General features: G+C 41.8%; 1 protein-coding gene across 2 annotated transcripts in view; it reads right to left on the bottom strand.

The window, feature by feature from the left end:
- Positions 1-5,176: 5,176 nt before the first annotated feature.
- The window catches only part of COL4A2 (collagen type IV alpha 2 chain), a 152,474-nt gene continuing 144,268 nt past the window's right edge, over positions 5,177-13,382 (bottom strand). For both annotated transcript variants that reach the window (XM_067293899.1, XM_067293893.1), the window contains exons 43-48: positions 13,185-13,283; positions 12,312-12,458; positions 11,591-11,707; positions 10,573-10,764; positions 9,948-10,234; positions 5,177-6,849 (exon numbers count right to left, since the gene is read on the bottom strand). In XM_067293899.1, the coding sequence (XP_067150000.1) occupies positions 6,595-6,849; positions 9,948-10,234; positions 10,573-10,764; positions 11,591-11,707; positions 12,312-12,458; positions 13,185-13,283 (1,097 nt within the window). In that variant the 3' untranslated portion in view covers positions 5,177-6,594. The remainder of the gene's footprint in view (positions 6,850-9,947; positions 10,235-10,572; positions 10,765-11,590; positions 11,708-12,311; positions 12,459-13,184; positions 13,284-13,382) is intronic.

Genomic DNA, 13,382 nt, shown 5'->3' with positions numbered 1-13,382 from the left:
CTATAAGTTCTTCTGGGATCAGTTCCTAGAACTGAAGGGCTGGTTGTTTTTATGTTTGATTGTTCCCTTTCTCTGTCCCACTCAATTCATAGTTCTTTAGTGCATATGGAGACAATTCCCAAACAAATAATGAATTAAATTACTACTGAGTACGCTTTAAACATTTTTTCAAAAATATGTCCTACTGAGCAACTTGCTGCAGAGAAACTAAGCTAAAGGTCAAAGCAGTTTTATTTTCCCCTTTCAAGATTATGCACAGTACATATTAAATGTGGTGAGGAATAATGGCTCTTGAGGAAAAATCTCTATCACATTTAAGAGTGGTTCCTTTGTCATCTTTCGGATTTGCTAGGGATCTGCAGTTTTATGCCTGCTAATTTGTCAGATACTTAAATGCACCTGCTCTGTGGTGTTCAAAACCCAGTTGAATACAAACAAAAACCTCCTAGCTAGTAACAAAATTTCAAGGCCAGTGTCTAGTCTTTCATCAGAACTGGGAAAAGGCAAGGAGGCTTCAAACTTCAATCCTATTCATGACCAAAGCAATATGCCAACACGTTTGTGGCAAGTCCATAGCTGTGGCAACTGAATATGCAGGGCTCAGAAGCTGCTGTTGTTCCTTGAGAAATGTCTAGGGGTGCCAACCTGTGAGGGATAATGGGGTTGCACAGCTGAACCTGGGAGACTAAGTAATACTTGAGGGTTATTAGTGAAAGATAATGAGAAAATCTGCGTTGTTAAAGGTGCATATTAGTCCCATTTCTTTACTACTTTTCCAAGTCAGATTGTGCCTTCAAGCAAAACCTGAAGGTTTCTGGAGTTTGATGTAGGAAAGAAAAAAATATATATATAAGTAATTTAAACTCTGCTTCAGCTGAGCTCCATTTTACAGCACTGTGTTGATGCTATCTATATCTGCTGTAGCTGTGTCTGTGCTATCTGCAAGCATGATTAGAGAGCCCAGTTCACCTGAAAGTATACAGGTTTTTTTTCCTGTGTAGTGGTGCAGTCTTTTTTTTTTTGAACAGGATAGAAGAATAATATTACAATCTGGCCTGCTCCTGTTTCTGGAATCAAACTGTTTAGGTTTGTGCTTATTTAACTGTCCTAACATTAATTCATTCCTTCCCCTGCTGCTTCTGCAGTTGCATCCTGATATTACAGCACTGCTAAAGGCATTTTTTCCTCCATACTACACAATTCTACTGGAAAAATTCTGCTTGGTTTACTGAAGCTGCAGCATAGGGACTAGTAGCTGAGGAAATGGCACTAACACACGTGTTCTAATAATTTTTTTGGTCTTAATATTGACCTAACAGTTAATGTACTTTTGAATAGCAATGTGCCATCTGATAGGATGCCGTAGGCTTGATTAGTAGTAAGCTGTGACAGAGCTGCTCTTATTTTGGATGCTGGAACCTGTGTTAACAGTCATTTTGCTAAGTATTTTGGGGGAACAACTCCTTCCTTATTTAAGTGAATTGTACTTGTGTGGATTGTTTGTAAAAGTGACTGTCTCAAATGATGAGCTGGACAAAATTCAAGCAATATTGGAGAACTGCTCTTCTGTGGTGCGTGGGGCTTTTTAAATATCTTTATTGTTACAAAAAAGTCAGGGATACCACTGGCGCAGGAGCTGTAGCAAATGTTATTGCTGGTGGGTTGCTGTGGGGAGGGTGGAAACAGGACAGAAGATGGCTTAGCACCTACAAACTCTGCTGTTTGTATTGAAGTGGCCTGTCCATGCAATGTAACTTAATTTTCCAAAGAACTGAAATGCTACTCTCCCTATGTTGAAAATTCAAATTCCCTTAGCCTTGAGGTAGTATGTTGGTGTGTTCTTTGGGATGTCTTTGCCATGGACTTGTTTCCGGCGAGGAATTCTTCTGCGTCCTACCAAGTGCAGTGAGTGTTTTCTCTCTGTTTCTCCAAGGTTGTTTTCCTGTTAAAAATTTTAGTGCACAACCTGGACTTGGGCCATTTGTGGCTGTGCACTCCTGGAGTCGGGTGAAATTCCTCATGGATTAGAGACAGAGTATGAAAACAGAGTCCCCAAGGAGGGGACCTCATTTGGCAAGTATTTACTTCTCCTCTCTCTCCATTACATTTGACTGGATTGTATGACGTATTTAAACAGTGAGATAAGAGACATTATTTGTGGTCGTTCTGGGTGAACGTGAATTGCTGGCCTGCTTGTGCCCCAAATGACACCCAGGCCAGGGTGTGAACCGTGTGGGGAGAGCAGGATAGCTGCACGGGTGCAGACCTGAGGAACACCTGCCAGCACCATGTACGCACGCCTTGCCGGACTGGCACCCATCTGCAGCCTGTCCCCTTCCCTCGAGCTGCTCCCTGAGCTCTGCCTGCCCTGCGGGACTCGGGAAGGCAACGCCGTGCTTCCCACCCTCTCTGAGGTGCCAGCAGTGCAAGGCTGGCATAGCTGGTAAAGCTCTGTTGGGATCAGTGCGGTCTGAGTTTTGGGTGTTCCTGAGGGGGGGTGGTGCTGCGAGAGGAGTCTGAATCACCCAAATGCCCTTTAATGGCTCTGAATGTGGCAGAGTTGCTGCGTCATTTGTTTCAGCATCATTGTGCCCTCGCCCATGTTCTGAGCACGGGCGGGTTTGGTGGAAAACACTGCTGTCTGCATTACTTCCTCTCTGGAATTACCCTCCCTGGTCGCAGGGCTCAGCGAGATGTTTGTTCCTTTTGTGGCCGGCCTCTCTTGCACAGAGATGGGGCTAGCTGCTATCCTGCTCTGACCCGCAGCCTCCCTGTGCTCACTTGGGCCATGCAGATGGCAGTGTCCGGCAACGTTCCCAGCCCCGAGCGGTAACAGGCTGCCGCTGACGGAGGTTTGCGCTGCCTGAAGTGATGGCTGGGCTGCAAAACCACGTTTGCACTCTGCATCCGCGGTGTGGCAGCTGCTGGGCTCTTTTAGGGCGCGTAGGACCTCTGCTGCCATTTCAAGCTTTGGCAGACTGAATTGCTCACCGGGAAAGAGCTAACTTCCCGGCATCCCTGCTGTGAGAGGGTGGTCGGACCAGGGGACATCCCGAGGCCTTTTCCAACCACAAATATCCCATGATTTTAAGGTAGCTTTGCCCTTCCTGCACAATGGGGGAGCCCATCAGCGCTTGAGCAGTGATGTCCTCTGGCATCGCAGCGCGGTGATGGTGCTCAGGTTTAATTCCCTCATGTGCCCTGCCAGGCTGGCTAGCAGACATCACGAGAGCAACTGCGTGCACATTTAAAGCATGACAGGTACGTGTTGTGGAGGCAGCATCAGGGTAAAGCAGCAAAGGCAAGCCTCAAACCTCCAGCATCCAGATGAGATGCAGCCAAAACTTGTAAAGCGGTGGCCCTGTAAACTCTGTTGTAGTAGCCATTTGACACCTGCTGTCAGAGAGTCATGTTTACCTCTTGCAGTTTGCTAATTTTCCATTTCTGGCTGCCTTGGACAAGTCCAACTGCATAGTCTGTAAACAGACTCGGCAGACTTGGTTAATACGCTCTGAGAAAAATGTTGGTGAAAACTCACATAGTTACATTGACATCACTATACAAATGCCAATAAACTGATGCACTATACCCTACAGAAGGGGAATGTAATCTTGTTTGATTTTTCTGGGCTTAGGAGTATGTTACATCTTAGGATGTTTTCAAAAAGCAAAGTGTAGGAAACTGACCGCGTGTTTTGAAGCAAAAGATCTGATTGCTAGTCAAGAACAGGCAAAACACTTGTGTTTTTTCCATCCCAAGGCTGGAGCTCCATATTTGAGTGAAGAGATTGTTCTGTTTCATTATAGCTGTGTTTTTCTGTATAAAAATCTTTTAAATTCCTAAGAGTAGGTGCTTTGGGGATGTAAACTTGTGGCTAAGGAGTGATTTGAATTAGTGTTCCTCAGTGCTCTGTAGTGTGCTCAAGGTTAGCTCCCAGGGTGAAATCCTCTGGCTGCTTGAAGTAGTCCACGTGTTTTTGTGTGCCAGCTCCTTCCCCTTTTAAAAAAAAAAAGTGATTAAGCATGCTTTGGGAACTTGGAGATAAATAACAGAACTGAAGTACATGACGTACAAAAATGAAGTACAAAAGTTCAAGGTCTGCATGGCACCATTACTGTTTTTTTGTTTTTTTTCTTTTTTCATTCCCTGAACTATGTGCCTGACTTCCTAACTCAAATGCTGTACTGATACTGTGCTGAACAAACTTGTTAGGAACAGATTATATGATGTCAGTGAAAAATAAGATGTAAAGCAACTCTCAGAGAAAGACCTCTGTTTTACATGCAGAAAAATTAACTGCACAGAAAGTTTAGGCAACGTATTAGCCACTAAAATCCAAATAACTAGCTCTTGTCCCTGATTTAATCTTTTTAACAGATTTGCATAACCTCTGCATGAATTCCCTTAAAATATTTACTGTGCTGAGTGGCACAGTAGAAGTGCACGTTGTAAAAGTCTTAAGTGATGAATGTTTGATCATCCCACAACCATCAACGTCCAGCAAGACCTGGAAGAGGTAAATTAATGATTCTAGGGCACTTGTTACTGCCATGTGTAATTTAAAGTGACTGGCAAATATGGGACAGCTTTGGCTAATACTGCCTCCAATATCTTTCCAATTCTGAGCATTTTATTTAGCTGAAACAAATACTAGTGTGATGTTCATTAGGAGGATGCCTTTTATGCATATAGATGGCCACAAAGCTGATTTCAGGATCTGCTGTCACTCGGTAATTTCTCTGTGAATACAGCTAATCTGGGTTAGAGAGTGTGTTAGCTGAGAACTTTAACTTAGTTTATACTTTCTATATTTTGCAGAGGTAACTTGTTAAGTTTGGTTAACGTTGGTTTCTTGAACATTGTAGAACATTAATAATAATTCACTTTAAAGTGCAACATGCCAATTTTTCCTGTCTAACAACAGATGAAATACTATCTTAGTAGCTCAGCTTAAATATGTAATTCTAGAACCACAACTTCCCTTTTAGATCTTTTATAAGTGTCATGAGAAAAACAAGTGTATAACTGGTTGAAGAGTTCAAATTTTAGTGGAAAGAGTTTTTTGGCCATGCTTTTCTTCTGCCTTAGGTGCAAGTAAAGTAATTCAAAAGAGTAATCAATATGTATTTGATAGAAAAAAACAGTTTACAAAATAGAAATTGTCAACAAATAGAGGTGTAGAAAAAAACCAAATTTTATTTTTGATACAGCGAGGATGGAATGTAATTACAAAAGCCAATAGACACCTGAAGCAGGAGAGAGGTGAACTGCTGAAAAAAAAATTACCATTTTTTTAAAAGTCTCTTCAATTTCAGTTTTAAGTGTTCAGGTATATAACCTTACTATGTGAATAGAAAGCGAACGAGTGGTTTGAAGTTGATTCTTTTTTTTTCCTCTCTGGCTGCAGTGACAAACAACTTGCCTTCTTTTTATAGAAGGAAAGAGCAGCTTTTTTGGCCATTTAGCCTAGCATGCAGTAGCGTGGTTCTCTATAGGAAAAGATGGTGTCAGGCAGATCTGCTTCCTTCCCCCCTCCTTTTCCAAGCATGAAGGTACACTGGTTGTCATAGTGCCACATGTCCCCAGCCACCAGGACTACGTGCCTTCAGGACAGGCAGTTGGCAGGTCTGAAAGGTCTGGATTTGAAGATAATGTGGCATTGAGCAATGCACCCTCCTGGAAAACTACCCCACGTGCAATAGCTGTTTCAGCAGCGCACAAATAAAATCTGTTTGTGATGACTGGCTTGGTTTCAGAGGGGAAAAGCTGCAATGCAAAAAATACTCAGTGTTGATGCTGTGTGCGTAGTGTGACACAGAACGAATGTTCACAACAGAACAGGAATGCAGGAGAGCATTTTAGCGATCCTTTGGTCTGGGATATGTCTAGAAAAATTCATCAGGCTTTTAAAATAATATGCTGATTTTTTCATCATAAAGTCTAATCAAAAGAGAAAGAGCACTGCATTTAGCGGTTTCTAGTTTTGGAACACCTGTGGGCTTCTCTGCTATTGCCAATGCTAAGAAGATAAAGTGGGGTGAGGCTTGAAAAAACAAATACAGTAAAAAGATGATTGTTTTGGGTTTGTTTGAAATGCCCACACATAAAATACTGACATCAAAGTCAGGTTTTAATGCTGGATACAAGCCTTTTCCAGAATATACTTTCAGTATTTTGCAAGGGTTTAACACTTGTTTTGATCACTGTACATTAATTGTTTGAGTGAACTACAGCTGTTATTTTTTACTGTTATGACAAATACAGTTAATAGATACATATATTCTTTTAGAGTAAATGCAGTGGGTATCTGACCAAGGTAACCATTTATTATTGGAAGTTTTTTGGTGTTTCAAAGCTGAGAGTATTTGTATCAGTTGGCAAATGACATCATGTTAGACTAGCAAAATATATATATTGTATAGTAGGATAACACAGCACTATGTATGTGTGTTATACTTAATTTGTGTTGCACCTAGGGATGAGGTAATAAGTTAAAAAAGCACCAAATGATTTATTCATAGGTCTAAACATCATAGAAGATTTCACTGTATAAGAACCATGGTATAAGCAGGTTCCTCATACTATGAAGGACTTCTATAAATTTTTCATACAGACTTGACATCTGCTGATATGACTTCGGATGAGTCCTGCCTTGAGTGTATCTGCTGAGGGCTTGCTTTGGAACGGCTGATCAATCGTAGTGAGCCAGAAGCTATATTTATTTGCAAAGTAGTGACAAGTTCCACGTGCGCCATTGCATTCAATGAAAGGAGTAGCTCTGAAATCTTCCAGGCAGCTCCCAGGAGAAACCAGCGACTGTCCTCCACCTTCATCACCAGCCGCAGTGTGCTAAAGGAGACAAGGAGGGTAGTGTTCAGAGTATAGCCTCAGGCAATGCTGTCAAAAACTTGCACATGGGGAAAGGGAAAAAACAGAGTAGAATTGCTCCTAATTCTTATCTCCAAAAGCTTAGAAGCAGAGAGAGGGCTAATCTTACACCTAGGTAAAACTTAAGGGTTTGGCTATACTTTATCTATGCAAAGGAACTATTTCATATGGTGATGTCACTTTAAACTCTTCTGACAAACATTTTAAGATTGTCACTGTTGGAAGTTGTTGGAATTGAAGACTAACTTAGGTAAGAAGGGCCCTCTGGAGGTCACTTCAGCCAATCCCCTGCTCAAAGCAGAGTCAACTTCAAAGTTGCATTAGGTTGCTCCAGGGCACTGTCAAGTCGTGATTTGCTCCAAGGATGGAGATCCCACAACCTCTCTGAGTAACTTGTTCCTGTGTTTGGTTGCCCTCACTGAGAAGAATTTGTTTCCCCATATATTTAGTGTAATTTTACTTATTGTAGTGTCGTTAATACTCTGCATCACATAGGAAGAGCACAGTGGGGAAAAATAGCCTCTATTCCAATAAATAATCCCCTCTATGCACATTCATTGACAGCAAATTAAACCAAAATTAGGCTTCTTTAAACCACTCAACTGTTACCTTTAACATGCACTGCTGTAATGAACTGAATGTTACTTACTTTTGTTTTGTCAAAGGCATCTCATCTCTAAAAAAAACCCCAGGCATTTCTTGTCTCCCTTTAAGAACCATATAGCTGCATTTTTAAATGAAGCCATTTAATTTTCTGTTAAGAACTGAAGGAATTTGGGATATAAATAAAGCAGCCTGAGAATAAAGTTGATCAATAGTTTTGCAAATGTAGGGACAAATCTACTGGGCACATTCAATATGTTTTCCTGACTTTGTTTTAATAAACACCATATTATTCCTCATGTATGAACAAAGGTGTACACCTTAACTGCTTGGCTTATGCTGCACATATATGTGCTCATATAAAGGAGTGACAGAAGTGGCCACCTTTCAATAGCATAATGGACTCTGATCTTTGGCTGGTGTTACATGTTGCTGAGGTCCAGGTATTTTTCTTTAGTTTGTTTGTTTTTTGTTTTTTTCCCCCCTTTTTAGCCCAGTGGTGAGCATCAGCTGTCTTGCAAATTCTCAAGATCATGCTAAGCTGAAAGGCTGTCATGCTAAGCTGTGAAGTTCAGGAGCTAACCTATTCTTTTATCCCTCTGGAAGAACAAAGCTTGTAAGAACGAGGGATAAACTATTAGTAGCTTTGAGGTTTTTGCAGTGGAAGCTGGAGAGCAGTTAGTAGCAACTTCCCATGCTGTTTGATCACTGGCTTGGAAGCAGGCCTGCTTGACAATGAATTTGGCATTCCTACGCTCAGTGTACGATCTCCCACTGTAATTTCTGTAATATCTATTCTTTTATTGGCCACGGCTTTTATTCTTCTGCAAGACTTTTACCACCCTACCTTTTAAGGACACATTATAATGGAGTGCCCTTCTTACATGAAATCTTTTTGACCTAGCAGGGCTGCTTGGGCAAGGGCCCATGACTACTCCCTTCACGACTGGGCCTTACCCAGGGGAAGGAGGTGACAAATTTCAGCCAAGGAAGCAAAACAGTATGTGCTCTGAGATAACCATGAATGGGTGTACTTTTCCTTCAGCAGTTGCACAAGAAGCAAAAACTTCACCAAGTATGTACACCAAACACTTCATTTGCTTTGAACACTAGCTGAGAAAAATGTGAAAACTTATCTTCTGAAACTCTTCCCAATATATGTTCCTTGGTACTGGCAGACTTTGTCCTAGCAAACAATTCTTGCCAAGGTGACAACTTTGCCCTTAACAATGCTCGCTATTTACATGGGGCTTTACAAATGTTTAGTTACTCCACAAGCATTCCAAGGATTAATTATGAGATTGGTATCAAATGTGTTTTACAGAAGCAAAAGAAAGGTCAAGTGTAGGGCTGGTCAAAAATTTTATCATCTGCCTCAAAACTTTTTTTCTGTAACTAAATGAAAAATATCAGCTTGCTTTTTACTTTTATTTCTGAAAAATTAAAGCTTTTGCCAAATAAATGATTTATGGGAAAGGCTGACTAAAGTTTTTCTGTGATGTTTTCTTCCAGAGAAATCTTTTTCTTTCCTCTAACTTTGTTTACTTGGGCATTCAGTCCAGTGTTTACTGAGTTTCTAAAACAGGCATGCTGTTGCAGGTCTTGCCTCTAGTCTACAGCAAGCAAGTCAGGTAAGTGAATGTGTGTCAGATCATTCCCATGAACATATTCTAGCTGCTGTTTACTGTGTTAGCTCTTCTGGGTGCTTATGTGATCCCTCTGTATAGCCTAGCTCCCACAGGTAACAGTTTTGAGTTTAAGTGAGCAAGAAAAGCAGGCGGCGACCCTTCATTAGGTCTCCTACTGCACATCTACTGCTAAACTTTCCCATAAGATCCCATTTCCTAGTTAAAAAAAATCACAAGATTTAAGAGATTCTATGAGCAATAGGATATATACAGCTCCTGTTGCCATTGGAGATGCAACATTGTTAGTTTTAAAAACAACAAGAAAACTGTCTCTCTCTTTCTAGACTAGGTGAAATATTTTAGCTTCTAAATCTTCTACCAAACATCAGTGATTTTGAGTTACCAAAAGGAGGGGAAAAGTTTTTTTTTGTTTGTTTGTTTTGTTTTCCAGATCGGTTTCTTAATAGTGATACATATCAGTAAATCCCACTTTTCCTCTAGATATGAAAATGCTTTTTAGGCTAATGTTGCACCTCAGTGCATTTTTATTTGCTTATCCACAGCTGTCCCTGTGTTCTGCTCTCAGACACAATTCTGTGTATAAAGTAAGGACTTCAGATGCTATTCTGACAAAGAGGTAATTTTCTCTGCGATTCAAAAAATTTTGTTTCTCATCTGCTTCCTAGAAACTAGCTTTGTAGTCCTGTTTCCTCAGGACAATGCATGGTTTTGGTGTTACTGGACCTAAAACAGAACAGTTTTACTAGTATCTAAGGCTCAAACTTAAAACTTAGTGCCGCACAAAGTGTAACGTTGGAGAATAAATACCATAAGGAAGGAATATCCAATCCACAAGCTGCGCCAGCCTTCAGGGCAGCGAGGTATTGAAGCTTCTTGGCTATGGACAGCAATGGCCACAGCCGGGGCCTCACAAACGGAACAGCGACTGATATATGGTTTAATTTCTTCTTCTGCCACAGGCATCATTGGAAGAGGTGCTGTAGTTGAGAGCCAGTAGGATTTATCATTTCGATTTGCATAATAACAAATATCTCCAGGGTTACAGTAGAGGAAAGGCATAGTACTGAAACGAGCCAAACATGAGCCGGCCAGCCCTGTTTAAAAAAGAAAAAAAAAATTATGGCTATCCATTCTCACAGAAGACGATGCACATTTTCAGCTTCCTGCACCTCAGTGTGTGTTAGTAAAACCCTGCGCGCCGTAATGTTTCCCTCGCTTTACAGTTCCCCTCAAACAGCCCTAATGACTTGCAGGATTTCTCCCAGGGGCACTATATGCAGACATACAGTTTTTATCGTATTTTGGTACTTCCTAAGCCTATTTGCCACAGTCTCAATTTTCTCTCTATTTTTTTTTCCTTTTTCCCCAGTCAGTGGATATGGAATGGAGACTTCTGCTGATGCCAGTAATTCCTAGGGAAACGTAGACATACCTAGGTCCTGGTTGTGTGCTTTTTCTTGTCCTTCGAAGTACAGTAGGCTGTACCCACTCCACAGTTTGTTCATACCAATCGGACACATTGGCTCTTGCTCGGACTGGCTGTGCTTCACCAGCAGGTAGCCGATGCTAACACTGCGACCTGGCATGCCCGGCAGCCCGGGGCTACCGGGACGGCCCGGCTGACCTTAGAGGAGGGGAAAAAAAATAATACAGCTTACTTCAAGATCCCACAAATGCGCTGATACTAGCTGATGTTTCAGCTAAGCTGCCTATAAACAAAGCTCAGCTGAAAGATACCATCTTCTTATGGCAAATTATTATTAAAACAGCTGCAGTTTTGGGATTATGAAGTTGATGGGTGCTGGTCAGGCTCCCTGGTTTCTAAATGACATACTTCATTATCAGAGACCGGGAAAGTCATATATAAGGTTCTGATGAATTTTAGCATCCCTTGTACAATACAGATGAACATATTTTTCCTTAAAAACATTTTACTCATTCAAGATTAACCAATGTTTTTTGAGTTTCTTGCATTTGCTTCATAGAGTTAAAACTATGTTCTGCAAATACTTTTTTTTTTGTGTGTGCTTTAGCTAGTTAAGATGGTAATGTTTCTGCTTTTTGACTGAATAAGCACACAGGTGTTTCTTTTATAAATATGTTCCCTTAAACATTACCTATCACCTATCCAAACATTTATTTACATGAATGTAACTGCTAGTAGAACTCTAGGCAGAAGTAATTAGAGACAACAAATACAAACATACACTCAGATCAGAACAAACTTATTCATATGAACGCACTGAGCACTACTTCTAACAAAACTTATTCTGAAAACTTTGGTTTAAACTGCCTCCCTAAAAAATTAGTCAGTGGTACCTTGTGAAAGAACTGTGAAGACATAAACTTTCTCTTCCTGTCCTCCCCTGGCCAGTGATACAGTAGCTACAGAACAATTTATGGCAGTGAAATGGGAGAGAGGGAAAAAGTGCTTGTGCAATATGACTTACCTTCAAATCCCACCGGGCCCTGAAACCCTGTTGCTCCTTGTTCCCCTCTGACGCCGGGAGGAGCTGGAAGGCCGCCCCTGCCCTGGGGTCCCGCGTCCCCGGGTGAGCCTCTGAAACCTTGCACCAACAAGGGTAATGAGCACAGTGACTGCAGTGATAGACACACGCTACCCACTTTAAACTGCTCTACTTGCACATGTTCAGCCCTATCTGCCAGGTTTACCAATTTACACTAAAAGCAAGATCCTATGGTTCTTGCTCAAAGAGCACTGACTTCACTGGAAAAGGCTGCAGTGATCAAGACTACACGAGTCCCACAGCTCTGACCTTTCACTCTTGCTAGCACCACACATCCCTGATGAGGTCAGTAGGCCAAGTGTGCTGCGTCAGGTTTGCACATCACTAACTGCGTTACCTTCCCTGGGTCAAAGCATGCTCTCATGGATGCACCCATTTCCATCAGAGACTTTCAGTCTGGATTTTAATGAGATCCTTGAAAGATGTTGCTTGGGTTATGTGAGTGTTGCCAAAGTTTTCTCCTGTCTTGGTTACAGTCTGAATGTTAGGACAAGGAGGAGGAAAGCCAACCCCCTAATGTTGAAAGACCCAAATTTGACTCCTTTCTGAATCGTAGAACTTAGCATTGGAGAGAGCCAAAGCAGTGCTCTGATGGCCTCGTTCTAGGGGGAACCAAGCTTTTCTCTGAGCGTGTGACTCTTACCTGGATCACCCGGTGGGCCCTGAGGTCCCATGTCTCCTGAGCTTCCTTGGGGTCCTATAGTTCCACGGGGTCCTGGTGAACCTTGCTCAGCTACCAACCTTGGAGGAAGCGGGGGCAGCCCAGGAGAGCCTGGAGGCCCCTGAAAGCCTGTAATAGGAAGCAAGAGGAGATAGTTTGACAAAAAGCCTTGTATTTCTTTAGTGTGCTTTCATCTACAGACTTGCTGTTGCTTGGCTGCAAATCTGAGAAAGGGATCATTTTCTGTAATTCACCACCTTGGGTACAGCAGCTATATTTACTGTACTGGAGGAATGTGTATGAAGATGGGGAGTGTCTTTTCTTGGACAGCATAAAGATAAGCAAAAGGAAATCAATGATGCTATCGCTCCCTTAGTTATGACATTGGAAATTGTGACGTTTCCCCAAAACAGCCAACAGCCCTTGGAAGTGCAGCATTACCTTTTGGTGAGCTTCTGGAGACATAAGTACATGACAGTTCATATAGATGGAGAGAGGGATTTTTTTAATATTTCTAAATATCCAGTAGGCCTAGTCTGCAGGTTTAGCACAAGTGCTAGTTTAAATCACAAATGTTTCCTTTTTTTTCCCCCCTCCAAAAATGGCTCTGAATTTGAAGTTGGCACCTCGAACAAAATAAATTTAATTGAGGCAAACAGTAAACTACCCATGTTAAATTCAGATATCTGTCCACGGGAATTTGCCAGGGCTCACAGAGAATCATGTAGGTTGGAAGGGACTCCAGAGGGCATCTAGCCCAGCCTCCTGCTCAAAGCAGGGCCAGTCACATTGGCTCTGTGTAGCTGCAAAACTAGCAGTTTAGAAAGAGGCAAGCATCTGATTCTCTTTACTCACCAGTAACTCCTCTATCCCCCTTGGGTCCGCTGGGTCCCAAATCACCTGGAAATCCTACTGTGCCCATAAAGCCGATGACACCTTGTTCACCCTTATGACCTTTAATGCAAAATGACACATGGTATTATTGCATTTCAATGCAGATCATGTGAATTCAAGAGTCGTGCTACTAAATCTGCGGTAGCACAGAATGGCCCC

The sequence above is a fragment of the Apteryx mantelli genome, chromosome 1 (genome assembly GCF_036417845.1).
Source record: "Apteryx mantelli isolate bAptMan1 chromosome 1, bAptMan1.hap1, whole genome shotgun sequence".
NCBI lineage: Eukaryota > Metazoa > Chordata > Aves > Apterygiformes > Apterygidae > Apteryx > Apteryx mantelli.
This window is presented reverse-complemented; position numbering and strand designations above follow the sequence as displayed.